Source organism: Garra rufa, chromosome 11 (genome assembly GCF_049309525.1).
Source record: "Garra rufa chromosome 11, GarRuf1.0, whole genome shotgun sequence".
NCBI lineage: Eukaryota > Metazoa > Chordata > Actinopteri > Cypriniformes > Cyprinidae > Garra > Garra rufa.
In genome coordinates this window covers 26035615-26061832 of record NC_133371.1, presented here as the reverse complement: position 1 = coordinate 26061832, position 26218 = coordinate 26035615, and the positions used below count along the sequence as shown (strand labels likewise).

The 26218-nt window shown below is 36.7% G+C and overlaps 1 protein-coding gene across 12 annotated transcripts in view; it reads left to right on the top strand.

Moving 5' to 3' along the window:
• Nucleotides 1-26218, top strand: part of mef2aa (myocyte enhancer factor 2aa) — a 118111-nt gene that overhangs the window by 46328 nt on the left and 45565 nt on the right. For all 12 annotated transcript variants that reach the window (XM_073849946.1, XM_073849951.1, XM_073849949.1 and 9 more), the window contains one exon: nucleotides 10085-10288. In XM_073849946.1, coding sequence (XP_073706047.1) covers nucleotides 10085-10288 — 204 coding nt within the window. The remainder of the gene's footprint in view (nucleotides 1-10084; nucleotides 10289-26218) is intronic.

The window sequence follows — 26218 nt, the reverse complement described above, 5'->3', positions numbered from 1 at the left end:
CGTGGTGGCGGAACATCAACAAAACAGAATGAAAAATCTTAGTAATGCAGATGATCTTTATATCCGAAGGAATCTGGTCATTGATTTCTTTTCCTGTCAAGCCTGTTGGCCTCATTATTCATTCAGGAAACCAAACAAGAACTCTGTTACAGAATCTGGTGATTCATTATGGATTTGTTTATTTTAAATTAATAGTTTAATCAACATTTTATATAACCAGTCTTAGGTAGCAGTAGCCAAAAATACATTGCATGGGTCAAAATTATTTTCCTTTAATTCCAAAAATCATTAGGATATTAAGTATAGATCATGTTTCATGAAAATATTTTGTAAATTTCCAACTGTAAATATATCAGAACTTATTTTTTGATTAGTAATATGCATTGCTAAAAACTTTAAAGGTGACTTTCTCAATATTTGGATTTTTTTTGCACCCTCAGATTCCAGATTGTCAAATAGCTGTATCTTACATCAATGGTACAAAAAAAAACTTATTTATTCAGCTTTCAGATGATGAACTCAGTTTAAAAAAATCGACCCTTATGACTGGTTTTGTGGTCTAGGCTCACATATATCAGTTAGTTAAATCAATCATTTATAAATCAATTGGATTTGTTATCTAATTATGATTATAAATATATGTATTATATATTTCACGAAGCTTATAGACACGTTCTGTGTCTGCCTTCTTTGTAAAAGCAATTTTGCTTTGACATTTTGCCACCATGTATCTGATATGGCTGCCTAATTAAGTTACATACATTTAGGAACAGCTTTTGCATCATGAACGATGCTTTAAAATTCTTTATACACTTGAAAACAACCCAGCGCTGGGAGAAATATGAAAAAACTTAGCGATTGGGTTATTTTGACATAGCGGTTGGGTTAAATGTTTAACCCAACTTTCTGGGTAGTTAAAAATTACTATATTTCTTGCTTAAAATAAACCCAAAATAGGTTGGAAATTTACATTTATTAATTTGTTCAATAAATGAATATTTATGAATAAGTTGAATAAATAAAAATTAAATAACAAACATTTGGTCACACTTTTTTTAAGGTTCAGTTCTTGCTATTAATTATTAATTACGACTTTTGCCTCAATAAACTCCTAATTTGCTGCTAGTTAACAGTGTGAATTGGTCCCTATACCAAACATTTTTTTTTAAATTTCTTATTAATAAACATTCACCTTTTTTATTATAATTGCATCTAGTAATTATGTGTCTGATTTTGTATTTACAATCTATTTTTGGTTCATTTTAAGCCAGTCATATAGTAATTTTTAAACAATAGTTGAGTAAATAAGTTAAATAAAACTACCCAGAAGTTTGGGTTAAACATTTAACCCAACCACTCAATCAAAACAACCCAGTCTCTGGGTTTGTCCATATTTCACCCAGCATTTTTTAAAGTGTAGGCATCTCACTGGATTATGGAATCCCATTATATCAAGTACTTCCTTGGAAAGTATAAACAGTTTTTTTTCTAGCTTGTTTTGTCTTAATTGCTTTGATAGCTGACTTTGAACATAATATAAGAGGCCAATTATCACAGGTGAAGTTCATGTCGTGAATGAGGGTGAGAGATAAACGCATAGAGATCAGTCTAATTACAAGGTCACACTGGCTCAGTCCCAGCTGGCTGGTCCTGCCCTTTGGGTACTCAAATGCTCAGAACCCAGCAGTGAACTGTGGACCTGGGGCTTCCTCTGCGTCTTGTGAAAGCTGATCCAGCCGGACAGGAGGGAGGGACCGCTGCCTGTCTCCCAGGCCAGAGTGCTCTCTGCTGGGAAGCGTAGAGCAGGAGCGCAGGAGCCAGGGGGCTTGGGTCACTCTGCCAGCTGGTGCTATGGCAGAGACAACTTTCTCTGGACCACGCAGACCTCCTGCCGTTCGTTATCGAGATCGTTGAAGCTGACATGCTGCATTCAATGATATGTCACCTCTGGTCCCTTAGCATGCTCTGATTCGATATAAGAGGCATCACCTCCAATGCCAGAGATCCTTATAGGCCCACATAGCTTGTTTTTCCTCTTCCTAAGGACGTGATGGAATCTTTGACTGACAAGCCAGACCTTGTCTGTTTTTCTGAGGTGAAACAAACACATACAGATGCAAACATATCCGGATAGACTTAAAATCCGTGGGTGCACTTCCTCATGATCTTGTTTGTCTCACCACGACCCACAACAAGGAATTCCTCAGGATTCTGGTCACGTAAATGCATTACTCAACACTTTTCACCCACACATATTGCCCATTTCCTCTTTTATGAGAGCAAGGATTTATTTTTACTTACACACATCCTCATTTGCTTTGATTCACTGGTATCTTGAAATTCTTAGAAGCCACAATGCCCAATGGCATACAAGACAGCCCAGTGCGCTGGCAGCAAAAAGAGGACAGACTGAGAAAAGTAAGAGATAACACATGGAAGAGATGATGGCTGAGCAGAATTAGTACCCCGGCTACTACCTGATATGCTGAAAAAGTTGTGAAAAGGTCAGCGTTCTTATTCCTGCTGTACAATTAGATGAGAAATGCTAATATAATTACTGGATGGCTGGGATAGAATGACCTTATCAAAGACTGCCACAAGTTGGAGGGAACAAAGAGAAGTTTGGAGCACAAAACATGACTCATAACATCACTTCCTCACACTTTAGTTACGCCAAGTGTGGTGAAGTGCTTTCAAGATCTGTTTGTGGGATGGATGTTCTCACCAATGTGTTTTTGTACTATTACCAAGCGTTTTTATATCCTTTGCTAATATTAGGGCTGTCTAAATAACTAACAAAATGAAAATATTAAACAAAAGCAGAAATATTACTATTAAAAACAATTGTAATTGTAAAATCACAAATCTAATATGTTACCCTGGACCACAAAACCTATTTGTAGCAATAGCCAAAAATACATTGCATGTGTCAAAATGATCGATTTTTCTTTTATGACAAAAATCATTAGGATATTAAGTAAAAAATATGTTCCATATAGATATTTTGTAAATTTCCTACTGTAAATATATCAAAACTTAATTTTTGATTAGTAATATGCATGGCCAAGAACTTCATTCAGACAACTTTCAAATAGTTGTATCTCAACCAAATATTGTCCTATCCTAACAAACATACAACACCCGTACATCAATGGAAAGCTTATTTATTCCACTTGCAGATGATATACTGTATAAATCTCAATTTCAAAAAATTTACTTTTATGACTGGTTTTATGGTCCAGGGTCACATATTTATGACACTCATTGATTCCTAATTTTCAAACATTAAACCATCGAGTGTTTATTTTGGTGGAAAACTTCAGAAAAAGCTTCTTTTTTTTGTTGACAACAGCTGGTTTAGAAACACTTTTCATTACAAGTATGGAAAGATGTTGGCGCATGTTGTGGGATAGATGTTCTTACCCATATGTTTTTGAACTATTACTAAGCATTTTTAAATTCTTTTCTAATATTAGGGCTGTCTGAATAACTAACAAAATACAAATATTAAACAAAAGAAGAAATATTACTATTAAAAACACCACAAAAAGAGTCTTAAGTAGCACAGGTATATTTATAGCAATAGCCAAAAATACATTGTTTGGGTCAAAATTATAAATTTTTCTTTTATGCCCAAAATCATTAGGATAGTAAGATCAAGTTCCATGAAGATATTTTGTAAATTCCTACTGTAAATATATTAAAACTTAATTTTTGATTAGTAATATGCATTGCTAAGAACTTCATTTGGACAAATTTAAAGGCGATTTTCTCAATATTTTGACTTTTTTTTGGCACCCTCAGATTCCAAATATTGTCCTATTCTGACAAACCATACATCAATGGAAAGCCTATTTATTCAGCTTTCAGATGACGTCTAACTCTCAATTTAAAAAAAATGACCCTTATGACTGTTTTTGTGGTCCAGGGTCACATATTTATGACTCTCGTTGATTCCTAATTTTCAAACATTCAACAATCAAGTGTTTACTTTGATGGAAAACTTTAGAAAGCTTTTGTTTTGTTGACAACAGCTGGTTTAGAAGCGCTTCTCATTACAAGTGGGAAGATGTTGGCGCATGTTGTGTTCCCAAATGCACGTTATAAACAACCCAAACTCAGAGCAGATGCATAGATGAGTTCGTGTGGAGCAGCATTTGCTGTGAACCGAGCAGCTCTGAGACACTGAAAACACATGAGCTGCTCACGTGTAACAGAACACAGTGCTGCTCTTCACTCTAAAAAAACACAGCCTTTGTGATTTGATAATCACACTAAGCCATATCAAGATTTAGGCTTTATTTCAGTTAATTGTGCAGCCTTAACTCATATGACAATAACTAGGTCAGTATATTACAGTATGTAGAACTGGAACACAAAAAGTCTGAAATCAGTCACACCCCAGCCTAACTGCTGTGCGAGTGTGTTTCTCTGTGAGCCAGTGGGGAAAAAAAGCCCCAGTGACCTCCCACGTGACCTAAGATCTCTCTATGGCTTTTCATTGCCTCAGCAGTGACCTGGTAAACTGGGGGTGTTGTTTGGGGACTCACCCAAAAGCCCTTGTGGTAGCTAGAGTGCTTATTTGTGGCTTTCTGATACTGCGGCTGGTACACTGTACTTATCGTACAGATGACAACTGCGTTTGTCATCACTACAGTCACAGATGTGCATTGTGCTGCCCAAGGCTGAGAAGAGTATAATTGCTCTTTTTATGATAAGTTGAACATGAGTTAAAAGCTCTTGTTTGCATGCGGATGGTTTTTATGTGAATCTATACGAGTGTGTGTGACAGTGTCCTGCACTGCAGCTGGAATAAATCGTTACTCTGGGTCAGCAAGCAACTACTCTGAGTGCCCTGAACACCAATGGAGTGGAACAGTGTCACCGCACACACCGCACAGCAGGGCCCGTCCCGTGCTAAAGGTGACATTTTCTTCTGCTGCCTCAGAGGTCAAATTCAACCTGAACTATGCCACCTATTTGGACTCTGGTTCCAATCTCTTTTTCCACTACAATTAAATCTGCCATTTACGGTAGGTAGGAGCATTTAATGATGATATACTTGGAAAAGGCTTGTCCAGGGAGATTTTCGGAGGCTGCTTTGCCTTTGCAATAGAGGCAAGAGGAGTCTAATGACAGCTACGAGGGAGCTGCACTCTGTGGCTCTGGGAATTCACACTGCTGTCTGCCTGAGCTCAACTTACTACTCTCCCTGGACTGCTCAGGTATACAGTCCTGCTCCACCAGCACACTCCATTCACTTCCCGTTTATTGATAATGAAAGCTGCCGTGTGTCATTGCCTCATGTCATTGGAGGTTGAATGGATTTTGATGAATGTGTATCAACATAACACATGTCCTGTGCAGATTTGATTTGGTTCAACAGTTACTAGGTAGCTGTCTTGGAATTTTAAGCAGCGGCAGCAGACTAGTGAAGTGTGGCATGCTTGTATTATTTACTGTATGCGTGTGTATATATTTTTCAATTCAGAATAATAGCATCACACTTTCCACAGAATTTGTACAGCACAATTGTTTTCAAGACTGATGAAAAGAAATGTACCTCTAGTGCAAAATCAGCAAATGTGACCATGATTCACAAAACCACTTATAAGTAGCTGCATATTTGTAGCAATAGTCAAAAATACATTGTATAAGTCAAAATGACCTATTTTTCTTTTATGCCAAAAATAATTAGGATAAGTAAAGATTATGTATATTTCTTACCACAACTATATCAAAACCTAATTTTTGATTAGTAGTATGCACTGCTATGAACTAAGAACTTTTCTCAATATTTAGATTTTTTTAGCACCCTCAGATTCAGATTCAAATAGTTGTATCTCAGCCAAATATTGTCATGTCTTAACAAACCATACATCATTTCAGATGATGTATAAATGTTAATTTAAAAAATTGGACCCTTTTGACTGGTTTTGTGGTCCAGGGTCACATATTATATGATTTCTGAAAGATCATGTGACATTGAAGAGTGGAGTAATGAACACTGAAAATTCAGCTTTTCCATGAATTATTACAGTTTATTATAGCAATTATATCAAAACAGACACAACATTTCACATTATTAGTATTTTTTGGTGTTTTTTTTTTATCAAATGTGAATTCATCTACCAGTGAATTAAATGTTAAATATACATTACTTATACTTTCAAAAAAACTACACTAATAATGTGATCAAAAATTTTATGAAGTATTAATCTTATTAAGTTAGTGTTTTTAAGCATTTTACATTTATTCCAAAATAACTCAAGGTGGTATCATTTTAAACAATGTATTTTATTTGTGAAGAACAAAGTGGTTAAATCTAAGTATTTACTTTTTTAAATGGAGTCTTTCCATTAATAGCATAATTTTGTTCATTCAGACTAAATTGGCATTATAGAACATGCACGAACACAAGAGGCGGGATTTATCATATGAACCAATCACATCCAATCGTAACTAGTCATATCCAATCATATCACAATAGTGATATTGCTTCCTCTCAAGTGACTTTCCCCCATTTATTCTCAGTTACCCCCCACCAAACTCACCACTCGCTTTAGAGGGTCTGTTAAAGCTCGATTGGCTCAGGAGAGGCGTTAGGGACGTGGACTCCCGTGCAATGTTTCTTTAAAAAAAAGTAATTTATACTTTTTAATGTTAGAATTAGTAATATTTTGAGGAAACACTGCCTCCCTTGCCTCTCTGTAGGAATTGCTCCTTTGTATTTTTTATCTTGTGTTATTCTAATTCTTGTTATTCTTTAATTACCTCATAATGACATGACATCTGTTTTATATGCATAAATCAAGTGTCCAGATGTATTATTCTGCTATTCTGCATTGTAATCACCTGTAATGCAGAACATGTGAGACTCCACCTATACAGTTGGACAGAAAACAGTATGGATTCGGAGATAGAGTGCTGCTCATTGGATTATATTGCATTGTACCATTTGAAATGAGGGTTTCTGCAAGCTGTGACCAATTAAAGTTGAACAAAGCCAGCTCATCTGCTCAGCTCTGCTTTGTAGGTCAGTGAAATTGGCGGAAGTAATCATACAGCTCTCTCTCTCTCACTCCCCCTCTCCCTCACATGCACACGCTCTCCAACTTCTTTTCGCCCTAGGCACAGCTTTCCATGGCATCTCTGTAAGTTTTGCCATGTGCGCGACACATCCTGCTCATCTTGAGTGTTCATATGCTCATCCATGATGTCGTTCTGACGCTTCCATATTATGAAAGTAAATCTGCTGCTATCTTTGCTGTACAACACTTGTTAAACATGAGAGCTGAACAAATGCATAATTCATTTTCAGGCTTTTGAAGGCTCCTGAATGAGCTTCTCGTGGATAATAGGACACATGCTTGGCTTGGCTCGGTGTATAGCTGCATCAAAAGCAAAGCGTATAGCTTGGTGCATAATGGCCGGCCATCTCTAGAAAAGTCAGATAGTTATGGGCGTGTATGCGCGACCTGCAGAAGCGTATATGCCGGCTCGTGTTACAGCGATGGCCCTGCAGGAAGAGGCTGTCAGAGGATGCAGGCAGGAGTGATGGAGCCTGCTGTCTCCCTAATGGGCTGATTGCACAGGCTGTGGAGCCTCTGTTGCGTTCCTCACGCTGACCTTCTGTCTGACCTGCCATGACATCAGTGTGGCAGCTCTGCTGTCTGCTTGACTCATTATCTCGCAGTAACATGGCCCAGGATAGATAGAGACCACTAAAACAATTAGACTTTATCAGATCCCGATAGACAGCCCAAAACCATTGTAAGGGTCTTCAGAATTATTTTGATTTGTGATTTAAAGTTATAGTTCTTTCTAATAAAGGAATGTCCTAAGTGCCTATCAACAGCATTTCTATTATGACAACTCTCGGAAGATTTTAGAATGGGTAATAAATATAACAATGTTAAAGGGTTAGTTCACCCAAAAATGAAAATTAGCCCATAATTTACTCACCCTCCAGGCATCCTAGCTGTATATGACTTCCTTCTTTCAGACAAATCCAATCTGAGTTATATTAAAAATTATCCTGGCATTTCCAATCTTTAGAATTGCTTGGGTGGGAGTTTCTCTTCATCATTTCAAAACAAGTCCAATAAAGTGCATCCATCCATAATAAAAAGTGGCTTACATGGCTGGTGAATAAAAGCCTCCTGTAGTGAATCGATGCATTTTTGTAAGAAAAATATCCGTATTTAAAACATAATAACCACTTTTATTTAGCTTGCGCTCACTGTTGTATACAGAAGCAGCTCTCGGTGGATGGCGTATGACGTCGGCGTTGCAAATGCGCCACTCAAAAGTGACAAACGTGAACGCGCCATGGAGAGATCAAAACCAAACAACGGTCATGAATTAGATGTACAAAACGAGGACTTGTAAAGAAAAATGTTGGAGAATTTCAATATAAGCCAAGAGGAGACTGGTTTTCCTTTGCTAAAGGAAGGAAACTTTGCTTTCTTTGCTCCTGTAAACAAACATTGATTTGTGAGAGACTCACTGGCGCATGCACAACGTCAACGTCCTACGTCATCCGTCCGAAAGGGCTTCCATGTAAGACCAGTTTGTGCAAGCTAGATTAAAGTGATTAATACGTTGTAAATATGGATGTTTTTCTTACAAAAATGCATCAGTTCGCTACAGGAGATATTTATTCACCCCCCGGAGCCATGTGAGACACTTTTTATAATAGATGGATGCACTTTATTGGACTTGTTTTGGGCTGATGAAGAGAAACACCCACCCATGCAATTCTAAAGCATGGAAATGCCAGGATAATTTGTTATATAACTCAGATTGTATTCGTCTGAAAGTAGGAAGTCATTTACACCTAAGATGCCTGGAGGGTTAGTAAGTTATGGTCTAATTTTCATTTTTGGGTGAACTTACCCTTTAATGTATTTGGTCTTGGTGGCATAGATCTTCTACGCTGATTTTGGTTATTGCTATTGTTGTAGATTATTGCTGCTGCATCTGCACAAATAGCATATATAATAACGTGTTGCAGATCTATACAGGTGGAGCTGGGGAGGTGCAGGGTTTCAGAGGAACTCTGAAAGTGCATTGCGAACTGCTACAGTGCATGCTAACCAGTCATTTAAATGTAGAGCAGCAAGCTCACTGGCTGTGTATGCAATATGAACCAATCAGCTTGTAGTTTAATGCTGTGAATATCATCAATTTACGTTAAGCACCCATCAGTCTGCGCCATCTAGAGTTTCATGACAGAACTTGGCATTTGCAGCACATGCTTTAAACCATGTCTTAACTACACACAACGTGACACCGTGACACACACTAAAAGGTGTCTTTTTCATGTTAATCGAAGTTTTTGTTCTAACTAGCCGTGATGTCGACATGCGAAAATTCTGTTCAAGAAATGGTTTCTATTTCTGCAACGTCGCGGCTGGAACAACAGCATACAAACTATAACAATTATTAGTTGTCTGTATGGTACTTGTATTTTTATTCTCATGCAATAGATATTACTTTTTTATATTTGAGTAATTTAGACACGCCACGTCTGGTGTGGACAAATTACTTGTCACTGAAATCTTGTTGCATCGCATGTAGTTAGTAGTACATGGTGTTGGAGGTCTGTTAAAACTCAAAGGGCTCAGGTGAGATGAGAGAGATGCGGAATCTCGCTGTAGCTTTACCTGCTGGAGTCGCTTTTGGACACTTTAGAAAAACGAGTGATTTATATGCTTTATATTTTGTAATATTTGCATTGTTTTATTTTTGTACTATGAAATGTTTTCTCATAGAATTTTTCTTGCCTCCTCTGAGAAAACGCCTCTGGTATATAAATATAGACTTAAAATGTTTTTTTCTGGTTGCCACAAATATTGTAAATAGAGCATAACTTGTATTGAACATGGAACATTAAGATTTCCTTTTTATTGCTATTAATTGTTGGGCTAATGAACTAGATCCGTGTAGTATTTTCCTCTCTATTCTCTGGTGATCATCTCGATTGACTGTCTGTATGCTAGTATGAAGGCAAATATTGTAGTGTATCTGTGTTTGACTGAACATTTGACTGAGCATTCTTATTTTCTCTGTTTTCTCACAGGTTACCTTCACAAAACGGAAGTTTGGTTTGATGAAGAAAGCTTACGAGCTCAGCGTATTGTGTGACTGTGAGATTGCCCTGATCATATTCAACAGCTCGAACAAACTCTTTCAGTATGCCAGCACTGACATGGACAAAGTCCTACTTAAGTACACAGAATACAACGAACCCCACGAGAGCAGAACCAACTCTGACATTGTAGAGGTGAGTGTGGCCTACTTCTGGTTCCTGTAACAAACAATCTTTAATGATTGAATGATTTACTGTAATGTAATTTCAGACGTACTATGGCCACAAAAAGTAGTTGGACAATGTGGAGGTCACATTTCAAAATGTTTGACTTTTATTCAATTAGATAACAGAACATCAAAGCAAGTTACTTCTTTAAATATATTTGACTAAAGCTTTTCTTGCTTTTTGCCCCACTTTTGCTTTCAACTGGCCTTATTATTATTTTTTTAATGTGTGACTTGAGTTACCCTTATGGTGTGATATTTTGTTATATAATGTGCAAAGTCCAAATACTTTTTGGAGTCAATGTATTTGTTTCACAATTCGACTGCCTCTTTAGATCAAAGTATGAGACATTAGTTCCATTTAAAAAAAATATCTAGCTCAGCAGTCAGTTTTAACTTGAAGTTCAGAAATTATCTGTGCACAAATGTTCAGCATGTGTGTCCCACAGTGCCATAGCGGACAAACTGATGTCTGGACAGCATATAACAGTTTCCTTCTCATCCGTGCTTAGATAGAGGGTTCAGGACGTCTGCAGCCACTGATAAGTCCAGACGTACTTAAGTACCGCAACTGACAAAGGGGCATAGATCATGTAACTGCACACATGCCACAGAACATGGTGGACCTTTTTTTTGGTCCGCCGCTCATGTTTGCCTCAATTAGTGAGTGTGTAAAACTTTCAGCTTATACAATTCGTAAAATTGTTTGCTCATCATAAAGCCATCCCAGCTGGCCAAATGAGTGCTGTGCAAACCAAAACCATACTACTGTAGTGTTCAGTACACAGGAAGCAGGATTTGCCAGGCACGCACTGTCCTCATTCGTCAAAGCAGCATTCCAGTTTTATAGGTCGAGACAATCAGTGAGCAAAGGACAAGAATGCATTCAAAACGTCTCTCTGACGTCACTTTAGATGATTTTTTTATTCATTCGGTGCTCAATCCCTGACTAAATAGAAATTAAAAATGTCAGTGTGGCATCTGATATATGGGTTTTTATCAAATATGCATACATTTTGGCTTATGATGCATGAATATTTTTATGCTTTAAAAGTTCCCGGTTGTCTGTATGGTACTTGTGGTATTTAAAGGGATAGTTCACCAAAAAATTACAATTCTGTCATTAATTACTCACCCTCATGTTGTTCCAAACCCTTAAGTCCTGTTCGTCTTCAGGACAGAGATTAAGATATTTTTGAATTTTCTGGGCCTTGAACATGTCTATGCAGCGTCAGAATGCTCTTAGATTTCATCAAAAATATCTTAATTTGTGTTTAATTCAAACTAGAATGATTTTGGGTAAAGTACCCCTTTAAAGTCTATTACTAAAAAAAAAAGAAGTCAGCTGGGCCAAGTTATATTTTATTCATGCTGATGACACTGCTGGTGAATTACCTGCATGGCAGAGCTGCAGAAGAATGCACAGAGCCATCCGCGAGGCCTGAGCTCTCCATCAGCGGCCCATCTGCTCTCTTCCCTGCACAGAGAGGGCCCTCACCTGCATTAAAAATGAATGGCCACACTCTTCCCTTATGTAACAGCCACCCCATGTCAGCTTTACCTCTTTACAACAGCTTTTAAAGAGGATGCTGTGCCCCCTCTCAGTGGCTTTATGTCTTTCCCTCTGTGATTTCAAAGAATGGGAAATCACAGTGTTCTGTGTTGCAAAACATCCTCTTGCAGCACTAAAGAGCCTCTTTGCTGTTGTGGATTGCCGTTCGATGTCTTTTTAAAGTGAAGAAAGGTTAGCTAAATCCTGTGAGTGTCTTGTAGGACACCCACAAACACATGCAGAGACATGTACATCCACACAATCAGGCGTTGCTGACGCTTAGCGATGTGGAACGCAAGCTGGTGGCAAGCTGCTGCTTTTCCCACGTCGGCCCTCCGGCCGCTGTGGAGGAGCCTGACCCAATGCATGAAGGACCCCAACAAAGCAGCCTTGTCCCTGCTCAGTGGGCCAGCATCTACTCGTAGCTGCAGAGATCGCCCACAGCCAGCTCTCTTTTTTTCTCTGGCCATGATTCAGCCGTAAAGAAGCAGAGCAGAAATAAGCTATTGAAGCCTCCACTCTCTTTTCCTGCCCTGGCTACATGTTGTATAGTGCTGGAGAAACCTGGAGCAGAGATATCAGCCCTGGACTTCCATCAGAAGTGCTGCTGACTTTGATTCTGGTTGAAGGCAGTATGACTCCATCGAGACGCATGTAAAGATCTGTGCAGGAGTTATACAGTATACCGATATAGCCAAAGGATATCAGTACCCAGCAACATCGATTTTAGCCATAAAAACACAGGCCTGTGTTCTCATATTGTACAGTGTGACATTCTGAAAGAGGATACCTTATAGTGATATTATTAATCAAACGGCATGTACAAGGAGGAAGTAACCTAAAGCCCTTTTGAGAAAAGTCAGTTCACTCCGTGGCCATCTGGGCAACGTTCAGCTCCTGTTTAGTTCAATGCAGGTAAATTCTTCAAAACTTTTAAAACAGATTCGACAAAACAGTATTGTTAGGTCAAACGTTTACACCCCCTTTCAAAATCAGAATTATTTGACCAAAATAAGAGGGATCTTACAAAATGCATTTTATTGTTTATTTAGTACTGACCTGAGTAAGATATTTAACATAAAAGATGTTTACATGTAGTCCAGAAGAGTTAAACTGCCTGCTGTTCTTCAGAAAAATCCTTCAGGTTTCACAAATTCTTTTTCCAGCATTTTGGTGTATTTGAACTCTTTTTCAACAATGACTGCATTATTTTGAGATCCATCTTTTCACACTGAGGACAACTGAGGGACTCATATGCAACTAGTTAGGGCTGGGCGATTTGGCCTAAAATCAAAATCTCGATTAATTGAACATTTTAACCCGATTACGATTAATGAACGATTATTTTATTCATTAATAAAATTATATTTAATTATATTTAAATAATATTTATTTTGTTGCCCTCATAGTTCACTGACAAGTTTTGTACAGTAAATATGCGCACATATTACAAGTGAGAGATTTTTGAATGAAGGGTGCACACACTATCTACTATCTATGATTATTTATTGAACATCAGTGTTGAACAACTGAAATTAAAGCACACATTGCTTAAAATGAAAAGTCACATTTTTCTTAAATTAGTGAAAATAAATAACTTGCACTTTTGGAAACAAAATAAATTATTTATAAAATAATAATAAATATTAAAAGTAGAAAATAAGCAGTATCTCTTCTAAATAAAATTACTCTTGTATATCCAGTAAATACTTTTTACCGTATAAATACTGTTTAAGCTCTCCATCGACATGTCGGCGGAATGACGCAACGTAACGGAGCGGGGTCACGTGACTCCACACGCAGTAGTGTTTTTAAAGGGAAAGTAATTGAAATAATTGACTTGGAAAAATTTGATCGATTATAGGTTCTGAATGTCGATTTCGATTACTTTTCGATTAATCGCCCAGCCCTACAACTAGTACAGAAGGTTTAAACGCTCACTGATGTTCCAGAAGGAAAAACGATGTATTAAGAGCTGGGGGTGAAAACTTTTGAACAGAATGGAGATATGTACCTTTTTTTTCTTTTTGCCTAAATATCATTATTTTTTCAGTTATTACTGCCCTTCAGAGGCTACAGAAAATAGTTGAATGTTTCCTTACTTTTACATTTGTACTTAAAATTAAAATTCTAAACTCTAAAATTAAAATGGTTTCTTAACACTCTTAATCTTTAGCAAATAAAAAATGAAAAAACAGATCCAGTGTTATTTACTTTTTGTTTTTGCTATGCATTTAGCTTGTCATAAAAAAGGAGAAGAGTTGAACAATTATTTAATGAATCGATAAACCACTCTAAACCTCTCATTTCCATTTCCTGCTGCCTTTTCTCCTGGTGAAATGTGTTTCACATGGAGGCACTTATCTAAATAAATAGATTGTGTTAAAGTGATAAATGCCTCACAAACAATTACACATTTCTTTCCCGTTTGTCCTTTTTCCGCCCTCTAAACCAAATGCATACTTTGCTGCTTTTTCATTGACCAGCATAAAATTCCTGTTCCATGTAAGAAGCCAAATCAAAAGTCACATTCCTACTTGCCACCACCATCTGCAGCAAAAGGCCAGGCCTTGTGTAGTCAAGGGAACAGATGTATTGCTTTCCACAGATGGATTCCACAGTGTGATGACCAGGCTCAGGGCTATGGACTTTGTCTCAAGTCTGGCCCGCAGTCGGTACCAGAGCACTAGACCGAGATCACCACGCCTGAGCAAAAAGAAGCGTGCGCACGTGTGTTTTTGGTGTGTGTGCGTGCGCCTGCCGCACCGTGGTTCAACTTCAATAACACTCTAGGCGACAGGTGAAGCCTTGCGTGAAATCTCCCTTTGTGGATCCTGTCCACTTCTCTGTCTGATTAAAAGTGGCCACGATCCCATCTGTGTCTCCCTTTTCAAAGGCTGTGGGTCTGAAGCAAGCCCTTTTATTTACTGAGTAGCAGCGCGGGATTGATGGAGCGTTTCCTCAGAGGTTACAGCATGGCCATTCAGCGGCTCGCAGGGGTCTTTAAGGACCACTGGTGTTCCACAGTATTGGGTCTCCAGTAGCACACTTTGTCCTTGTTCTCACCTTTTGCATTGCTCAGAGTAGGTGAAAGGAAGTGGAGTTAAAAGGACTTTTCATGTATGATGGACCTTAGTCTGGAGATTGTGTATAAAAGCACAGCCCAACACATTTCACTTTTTAAGACCGTGAAAGTTCTCTGACCTTTCGTGAATGCAGAAGTTAGGATATTGACGATTTTTAAGCCATATTCGCAGTTTGTGTTTCGAAAAGAAAAAGTTAAAGAAATGTTCTGAGCTCAAAACAAGTTAAGCTGTATAGACACAATCTGAGACATGTAGTCTGCTCAGACAATAATCTGGAGTCATTCATTATTTATTACATTTGCTAAAATGTGTTTTTCAATAATTTACTTAAGTCTACAAGTAAAGCATTTCCTATAGGGTTTTTTTTTGTGTTGATATTGAATGTTTAATTATGCATGGTCATTTATCATTTTCTGTGTGATCCCTAAATTCAACTTTCAAATTAATTAAGTTTTTAGTGTTTTTTAAATTAAATTTTAATTTTTTATTATTTATTAAGACAAAGTAATGATAATATATGACCCTGGACCACAAAACCAGTCTTAAGTAGCACAGGTATATTTGTAGCAATAGCCAAAAATACATTGTATGGGTCAAATTTTTCTTTTATGCCAAAAATCATTGGGATATTAAGTAAAGATCATGTTTCCTTAAACATATCAAAACCGAATTTTTGTTTAGTAATATGTGTTGCTAAGAACTTCATTTGGACAACTTTAAAGGTGATTTTCTCAATATTTAGATTTTTTTGCACCCTCAGATTCCAGATCTTCAAATAGTTGTATCTCAGCCAAATATTATCCTATCTTAACAAACCATACATTGATGGAAAGCTTATTTATTCAGCTTTCATATTATGTATAAATCGATTTTGAAAATCGGTTTTGTGGTCCTGGGTCACATATAATACTACTATTGTTAAGCCACATCTTTAAAATAAAAATTGGGGAAAAAACACTCTTCATTGCATGTATATTGAGACATTTGCATTTTATTGACTTTACATGCTGTAAAATCTTTTTTATCACACACACTGTAAAAAAAAAAATCATTAAAAAAATCATTAGTAGCTGGCTGTGGTTGCCAGAATTTTACCATAAAAATTTTTTAAATAAGAAATAAATTTACATAAAAAAACGTATTTCCTTAACTGATATAATGTTAACCAGCCTACAACCTTAATAAACATAACTGATTGATTTTCAATTAAAAAACATCATATGTAAAATGTAACGCAGCGGATTCTTGGAATGCCAATTTACAGTTTTTTGCTGTAAATTAAATGTTCTTTTTCACTTCCTAAAACTGTATTTTACTGTAAAATTACATGAAATGTCCATTACAAAGTAAAATATTCTTAAATCAAGAGTAATTTACTTACCCCACTGGCAGATAATTTTACTTATTTTAAGCAAACTGCACTTAATTTATTTTTTTCCCCCTGGAATCAAAACTAAATATCTTATGTAATTTTGCTTGTCTAGTTAATGCATCTTAATTTAAGAATTTTTAGATATTTGACTAGAAACAAGACAAAAATACTAAGATAAGCCTTTTTTGCAGTGTACATAGTAAGGGAACTTACCGTTAACCAGTTAACAGGTTTTTACTGTAGCATTTTACAGTCTTGTATATACTTTCAAAACTCTGTATTCTACAGTTTATCCTGGTGCAGGGTAAATATATTAGTGTACACGTGACATTTGCTTGTTTTGAAAAACTAAGGGATAAGCTGAAATAATTCTCTGTGGTAAAAGAGCTTATCTTGTATAGATACATTCCTTCAATTCCTTTGAATTTAATTTGTTATGGAATTTCCTCTTACTGTAAGTCAATTTCAATTAATAAAAAGGTAGTCGCACAGAGACAATAGTATGAATGAGCGAAAATACAGTCTTTACAGTTGTCCCGTCTAAAGAAAGTCCTTATAGTTCCTGTTGTTTCAAATTGAATTCTGTTTGTGCTCCAAATGAAAAAGCTGCTGCAGGTAATTAAAATAATTAAATCATTCTTCCTCTTGTTCCTCTCCAACTGGAGGTAATGAAATCTTAGTAGCCCTACGCTGGTATTCTGAATACAGGCCTCACAGTGTGCGCACAGGATTCCTTGAAATCAGATATCAACTTCACAGCAGATATGTGGCGTCCATTTGTCCCTTTTACCCCCTCGCCCCTGTTAGATACTCTCGACAGCATTACTCAGCCATGCTGATATCAGTCCATTCTCATTAGCCCAAATTATCATGGTTTGAACACATTAGCAGTCCCAGCTAACAGCCGTATTGAATGCTGGGTGAAGTGTTGAGGCTGCAGACTTACAGTACGTTCACATGGCATATGTTTGCTTTCAGTGGATTTACATGTGTGACTTTTTTCCACCGCTGTCACCATGTTGCAAATAACCAAAGCGGTGTGTGTGAATGGCCAGCTGACCTTTTGCAATAGTCTGGTTGTTGTCTGAGGTGTCATTTACCTGGCTCAAATAGTAAGCAAATCAGGGAATGATTCAGGCAAATGTTTTTAGGCCACCATAAGAGGCTTTCATTGTTGTGTGTGGTTTTAAAAAGCAAATGTTCTTTTCTTTCCTGAAGAAATATTCAAAGGCTTACCAGTGCAGTAGACTGGTAGCACCACTGGTGCTTTTAACAAAGAAAGCATATTGTTGTGAAGTTAATAAGTGTATAATATAAGACTTGTGTGGCTTAATATACCATAATATACCAATATACCATGTTTTATACATATTTTGGCCCATAGAACGTCATTATTCAGTGGCGTGAAATGGTTGCACTCGGTGAGCTACTGGGTCTACCTGTTGCTATTTTAACTGCAGCACAACTCGGAATCCACAGCTAAGAAAATAAAATACTGATATGATACCATATTGTGCTGTTTTTGGTTGTAATTTTCAGTTGAAGGGCGAGAAGAGAAGCGATGTAAGTCTTCACTGCTTTTCTAGCGATAATAAGATGACAAAAAATGAATAGGAAGATGCCTGTGGACGAACAAATCTTCCTAAAGACCTGCGTCTTTGTACTTTCCACTTCAGCCCTGATGCCTTCGAGGCTTTTAGTAGACCACAGCTACTGAAAGAGCTTACAAACAGCATCAACAAGAAACCAACCTGGTCTCATGACGAAAACGTACCTGTGGGAACGTACCAATTAGTACATATCACTGCATTTTCCAACAGAAATATCCACTCAGTGGCGCACTGAGTTAGTGTTTTTTTCGTCGGAACAGATGAACGTACATATGGTAAGTTTTATGTGACGATGGTTTTGTGTCATCGCTGTTCAGACTTGGAATATCCGTTGACTCTAATGTTTTAAAATAACGTACCATCTGCACTACACCTAAACCCACCCGATAGTATGAACAAAGTCGAATGTGATGTAAAAACAAGCATGCTGTTCTACCCTCTTAAAAATAAAGGTGCTTTAAAAGGTTCTTCACAGCGATGCCATAGAAGAACCATTTTTGGTTCCACAAAGAACCATTTAGTCAAAGGTTTTTTAAAGAACCATCTCTTTCTTACCTTTTTATAAACTGAAGAACCTTCTTTCACTGCAAAGAACCTTTTGTGAAACAGTTAAAGGTTCTTTACAAAACCATTTAGACAAAAAGAGTTCTTCTATGGCATTGTGAAGCACCTTTATTTTTAAGAATGTAGCTTGTTTTTCAACCTTTCATCCTTCAGCTCTTTTATCGTAAATCATGTTTTTCATGGGATCATGGGATTTGTACCCAAGGATTCCACATCGTAAATCCTATTCTGAGCTACCGAGGAAGCTTGTTACGTCTCGAAAGCGAGAAAAAAGCGAGAAAAAAACGATTACAACACTGCAAAAAATGCTTTACTTGCTTAGATTTTTTGTCTTGTTTCCAGGCCAGATATCTACAATTTTTTTAAATCAAGAAGGATTTTCTAGACAAGAAAAAATTATTTTCTTGTTTTTAAAAAAACAAGCAAAATAATCTGCCAATGGGGTAAGCAAAATAATCTTGTTTTCTGTTTGAAATAAGATTATTTTGCTTGTTATAAGCAAAAACTCACTTAATTTTGACTTGTTTTTTTCTGAAAACAAGACAATAATTTTTACCTGTCTAGAAAATCTTTCTTGTTTTAAGAATTTTTAGATATCTTGGCTGGAAACGACAAAAATCTAAGTAAGAAAAGCGTTTTTCTCAATATCTAGGGGTGTTTAAGTAGCTGTAGCTGTGGTCATCGCATCTGTATTTTATTTTCCAAGTTGTGTTGCGATAAAAATGGCAATAGGTAGTGCCACCGAGTGCAACCATGTCACATCATTAAAATAATGGCGCCCCCATAGTCTAAAATATGTAGAAAACGATGTGGAATTTTTAAATAAAGTAATCTTTTGTAGGTTTTCTACTACATATTTCAGTAAGAGACATAATTTACGTTATATTAAGCCATACAAGTCTTAACACCCAGGGTTCCCTTTAAAATAACAAAGGATGAAAGAATTTTCATATTGGGTTGAAATGTCCCTTTAATCAATTTTCACACAATTTTTTGAAAACTGTCCTCATAGCTGGTCTCGAGACGTTCTTTTGAGAATTATTTCCTGGCAAAGACATAATTGAGAATCGCAGGATATGTAAATCTTGACCATTCCCAAATGTCAGCCCTTCTTCTGTCTTTTCTCCATGAGATTCCTGTTTTGTTCCATGTGAATAACACCATTGTTTTACCACAAGCACGGGACAAAAAGCAGTCACTCTGCCTTTCATCTGAACCTTTGAAGCTGCATTCGGCATATGAGCGTCTCCAAACAGCCGTGCAACTGTATTAGCTATGCTATGCATATTCATGTTCGCACAGAAGCTCTTGAGCTCGTAACAAGAGCTCGCTCACAGTTTCTATTGGCTCTGGATGTGGATGTAGTAAGGAGCCGGTGTCTGGGGAGGAGAGGAAGGAAATGAGGCTATGCTGTGGGACTGGGGGAGGGAGATATTTTTGATAAGGGACTTTTATTCATCACTCTGGTTGAAGGCAGGGGGGGCAGGAGGGGACGGCTGATGTCATTGGGTCTGGGGATTTTTGGGACATTCACCACAACACACAACTCTGTGTTATGTCAGTAATGTAGCCGAAGCTGTTAAATCAATCGACATTTTATTTGAGCACTTTGGTACGAGTGCCACAACGCCTCTGTGAAGACTTGTGAAGTTTTTTTTTTTTTTTGTAAATATGCACACTTTACAAAATAATTGCATTTATTTTTATAGCTGCTGAGCTGAATTTTACTGTTTTGTTGGGAGCTTTGCATTGAATTGTTTGTGCTGTCAATCAAAGCTCATGCGGTGATTAAGACCCGACTCTGCCTTAATGAATGCAAATTGGCACATCTGCTTCTGTGAGCTAGCTGGCCAGACTGTTCAATTAGCGTGATTGATCAATTATCCTCCTCCTGCTGATGTGAGGATGGAAGGAGAGTGGCGGAAAGAAAGAAAAGCAACAGTGCGAGAAGTGAGAGATGGCGAGAAACGCTTCGGCCCAAATCCCTTAAGTCTGCCTATTAAAATGTACTCTTTAGATTTGATTAGACTAAATTGATAGTGATAGAATGATTTAAGTCATGCTTACACTTTAAGCAACACAGATGTAAGATTGACTTTGACAAGACAAATTGAAATCATGACATTTTTCAGGAAAACCTGTTTACCTGTGCTTTAAAACTGCTGGGAAAAAAATTCCTTGTATGTAGCATGTAAATTGGTGATCACTGATGTGCAATTCATTACACTAAATTTGGAATTTTAAAAATTAGCAGTATACTACCGTTCTGAGGTTAGGGATAGGTATTTATTTATTATTATTTATTTCCATTATTTAAGAAAATTACTGTAAAACGGTAATATTGTAAAATATTTTTACTATTTTAAATATTTTTTTATTTAAATATATTATAAAAAATGATTTTACTCATTTTACAAAACTTAATTTTCAGCAGTCTTCAGTGTCACACAATCCTTCAGAAGTCATTCTAATATTCTGTTTTGGTGCTCATATAAGATTTTTTATTATTATCAATGTTAAAAACAGTTGTGCTGCTTAATATTTTAGTCGAAACCATGATGCATTGTTTTTAGGATTGTTTCATTTTATAGGAAGTAAAAAGTCTTAAATGGTGAATATAACCATATATAATGGGTATTTTAGACACGGAATGCAGTAGAAACTGCTTCACTAGTTTTTTCACAATTTGGCATGGCCTTGAGTGCCTTATTCTTTTCATAAAATTGTTCCATTATAAAATATTAAGAAAAAAATGTAAGGTAGTCTTCTATTTACATTGTACTCTTTTATTTATTTTATTTATTCTGAGTTTTTTAAATTAAAATTGTGTTATATATATACCCACAATTGCGAGAAATAAAGTCAGAAATAAAGTTATATCTTGCAATTCTGAGAGAAAAAAAATATTTGTGAGTTTATATCTCGCAATTCTGACTTTCAGAATTACGAGTTTGTCTTTATAACTCGCAATTGCAAGTATATGAGGAAAATCAGAATTGTGATTTTATATCTCATAATTCTGACTTGCGAGTTTAAATTCAGAAATTAGTTTATGTCTCAGAATTAAGAGTTTGTCTCGTAATTCTGACTTTATAACTCACAATTGCGAGTTTATATCACTCAATATTCTGAGGTAAAAGTCAGATTTTGAAGTTTATTTTTCACAATTCTGACTTTATAACTCACAATTGTGAGTTTATATCACTCAATTCTGAGAAAAAAGTATATCTTGCAATTCTGACTTTATAACTCAATTCGATGTTGAGAAAAAAGGTCAGAATTGTGAGTTTGTATTTTGTATCATGCGATTCTGAGAGAAAAACTCTTGTAATTGCAAGAAACAAAATTCAAATTATGAGATAAAAAGCTGCAATTACCTTTTTACATTTTTTATTCAGTGGCAGAAATATACTTCCGTAGGTTTAGAATAACATGAGGTTGAGTAAATCTTTGGGTGATAAATAAAGCTTTGAAGTGCCATTCTTCTACTAGAAGACATCCTTGAAAATGAACAATATTTCTACAGGTGGTGCACAGTCATATACATGCTATAGCTGTTGTAGTGACCAATCAGCATCCAGGACTGTTTCATAAGCAACATTGCGAAACTGCTTTTTACATTTGTCAACATTTTAGCCTGCTTTAATAAAGAGAGTACTCGGTTGTCTCTCAGTACGTGTTGTTAATACCATGAAAATGACAAATTCATCCCTCTCTTAGCAGGCTTAGGTGGCAGTCTAATGGGAGTATTATTTATATGGCCCTGTTGATTAAGACTTAGCTGCTAAGCTCATTTTCCAAACATTAGCAGCAGCGTGTCTCAGAGGGACCTGTCTGGGCTGTTTCAGAGACAGATCAGGACTGGAGTGCTGGTATCTTTAACGGTGACATACCCAGATAATAGAGCCTTGCTAACAGGCACCATATTCAGGCCTGAGTGTCCTTCCAATCACATTTACCCTGCCTTGTGTGGAGGACAACTTTCTCTTTCTGCTCTCTTGTTCTCAAGATGTTATCATTTGATACTATTGGAAAGACAACCTAGGGATAAGATCTTACACGCTAACTTATCTCCTTTTGACCTAGTCCATCTTTTTAATTCGATTATGTCATTGTTTCAACACTGTCAAGTAAATTTGGTCACTTTGAAAGTTCATCCAGCAACAGGGCAAAATCTCCAGCTGAAAGCTGAAGCATCTGAGTCCTTCCTTGAGGTTTTGGCAGGCACGCCACTAAGGGATCACTCACTCACACAATGACGCCACTCACCTCACGCTCTGGCGCGGTGGACGACCCCTACGGTTCTGGACTATTAACCTAGTCTGCAAGGATTAATCCAAAAGGGGTCAGGGGCTTAATTTGCGCTTGATATGCACAGATGACAACACGCGAGAAAAGATTGCATTTTAATTGGCGAACGCTTAACTTAGTGGCTTGACTTTGGGCTGGCCATGGGCCAGATTGACTGTGTGATCTGCTAAAGCCATGTTTGACATTTGAAAAGGCTGAAGGGGGATGCATGGTCAGTTACACTGCTCGGTTCATCCTGGGTGGCTCTTTAAGCGAAAGAGACAATGCATTATTATGGCATTATTTATTTATTTTTAGTGCTGTCAAAATCAGTGCGTTAAAGCCTCGTTCAGACTGTCAGCCCAAATCCGATTTGTATGCAAATCCAATTGAAATCCCATCATATTTAGGTAGTCTGAACAGCAACGAACTACATGAAATCCGATTTGGTCAAATCTGTTTCAAGCTACATTCGTATGTGGTTTGGAATCCTATTCAAATCGGATTTCTGCTTTCTTACGTTTTCATGCCACGTAAAACATAAACACGTCAGACGTTTTTGTGGAAAACATAACAAAGGTCTTTGCAGAAACAAGCTCGTGTTGTTGCGAACTGCAAATCAAGCAGGAAAAAACAATATACAGCTTGTATACGCACCTCTTTGAGTTTTGAAACCAGCAGAGACGGCAGCACAGAATAAAGTCGCACATTCCAGCTTCCTGCGTTTCTGCCGCTGCTTTAGAAGACGAAATATAATCCAGCGCGACGGCAACGTTGTCATATCGCAAGACAGCATCTATATTGCAAACTGTATTGCTGTTATTGTTGTTTTTAGCATTGTTATCATAAAGCAACGGCATTGCCATAGAAACCAACGCACATTCCGTGAAACGAAAGAGCGTTTATGGACACACAAATCGGATTTGAACAGTTGCGATATGACTGTGTGGACAGTCGGTAATTCAAATCCGATTCCATCCAGATAGGGACAAAATCGGATTTTTGCTGACAGTCTGAACGAGGCTTAAGTTAACGCTGGTGATTAATTTTTCCAATTTAGTGGTGTTGGGTTGGCCACCCAAATTCAAATTCAAATTTTATTTGTCACATACACAGTCATACACAGTATGATATGAAGTGAAATGCTTATACGACTGCTGATAACCTATAATATAAAATTTAGAGAAGGAATTTCCAGTATAGAAGATAATTTTACAAATTTTACAAACCTCACTCACAACTGCTACTTCTGTTTCTTTTTTGACAAGAAGTGTATTCAGCATCACGTTCAACAGTGGCAGCTCTTAGAGTAATAGCAGCCAAATAAGATGATGATGTCTGTTAATCAAAGAAAAGAAAAAAGAGAAAATCAATAACTGTTGTAGTTTTAAGGATTCATCCATATATAATTTAGTATTTAGTGTTTGATAACTTTATGTGGAGATTGTTTTTTAAAGTATAATAAATGTTAAAATTGATAGCTCTCAATTATGCTGCAATGTTAAATGGCTATAGTCAATGGTTAAATATTAGGAAAAAAATAACAATTTTCTAGAATCAGTAATATTGGTATCAGTGATACTCACCATTGTTACAAATATTTAACAAATATTAAAAATATGCTGTCTTTATGTTGCTTCTACATTAATTTGAAGATTGAATGTGACATAATTGCAAGATAAAAGTATATTATAAGGTAAAACCTTAATGTTAGGTGGAATTAATCATGATTAATCACGATTAATTTCAGAAAAAAAGTGTGATTAATTAGTTATTTTATCAATCGATTGATAGCAGTAGTTATTTTAAATTAAAAACTTAAATATTGCATTTAAAACTCTTCCAAAAACTTTTTTGACAAGATCTCACTCTAATAAAATTAGTGCTTTTTTTTTGACAAGTTAATCATTTTCGTTCTCTTCGTTGTCCCTGTTTAGCAGCTGTCAGTTCTCTTCATATCTGATTTTCACACTGTTTTGATAAACTACTTATTAAATCTGGTCTAATTTCCCTCATGATCTGTAACATATCACTTCATTTCAGCGATCTCCATTTCTTTCTATTCTCAATTCCCATTGCTCACTCTTTAATGGCTCATCTACTGCCACTCTTATCCATTCCCTCCTCCTCTATCTTTTTACTTTTCCGTTACGCAGCTTACTCTCACATCTAGCAGTCTTCATATTAAAGCGCTTATTAAGTCAAACCCAAATGTCAGCAGTATTGACATAAAGGAAAGTTGTCTTCTTTAGGATATTCTGATATATGTGCTATATCCCTCCAGTATGGTTTTTAATAATGAGCTGAAACCCTGCATTTTAATTGTTGTGTACACTAAGGAGGACTTATTTTATTAGTCTGCCTTTTGTTTGACTTTCTCATCATTTCCATATAGTAGCTCCTCACACTCTTAAAAATAAAGGTCATTTATTGGCATCAATGGTTCTATGAAGAACATTGAACATCCATGAAACCTTTCAACTGCTGAAAAGATTCTTTAGAGTTGAAAACGGATTTTTAGGGGAACCAAAAATGCTTCTTCTATGGCATCACTGCAAAAAAACACTTTAGAATCTTTATTTTTTTAAGAGTGTAGCGGCACCACCGTTGGTGGTCGTGAGGTGTGAACGGCGAGTTGGGGCACACATATTATTTTGAATTTTGGTTAATATGCTATCATGGTCTCATCTGACCACAGAATCTTTGCCCTCGTTGCAACTGGGTCACTTTTTTTTGGAAAAATATAGTTGTGCTTTCACACATTCTCAGCTACTAATGCTGTAGATTCTCCAGAATAATCATTGGCATGTTCTAGATGGTCAGATGTACTTTCCACTCGCTGATAATTGAATTAACAGTTCAGTCAGCCTCTTAAGTCACTATTTTTCACAGACTTACAACCTGAATAATGAAGTTTTAACAGTGTTTTTGTCCTGATAATGTAGTGGCTGTTTTAATTATTCACAGGTACAAGCAATTGTTATGTTTCATAGTTTTTCAAAAGAAAATTATCCACCGCTGATGAGTCACATGGAGGTTGTCTGGGTTATTACATATTAGATATGTTCATAAAAGGATGTTTTTGCCGGCATTTCTACTTCAACAGTGTTAAAGGGATAGTTCACCCAAAAATGAAAATTCTGTGATTAATTGCTAGCCCTCATGTCGCTCTAAACCCGTAAGACCTTCGTTCATCTTCGGAACAATTAAGATATTATTGATTTTTGCACAAAAAGTAGTCACAATGTTACAATGTTTCTGGACCTTGAATGTGGAAGGACCCTTGCTGTCCATGGAGGATCAGAGAGCTCTCGGATTTCATCAATAATATCTTAATTTGTGTTCTGAAGATGAACAAACATCTTACGGGTTTGGAGCAACATGAGGCTAAGTAATTCACTACTAAGCATGAGTCTGATTGTGA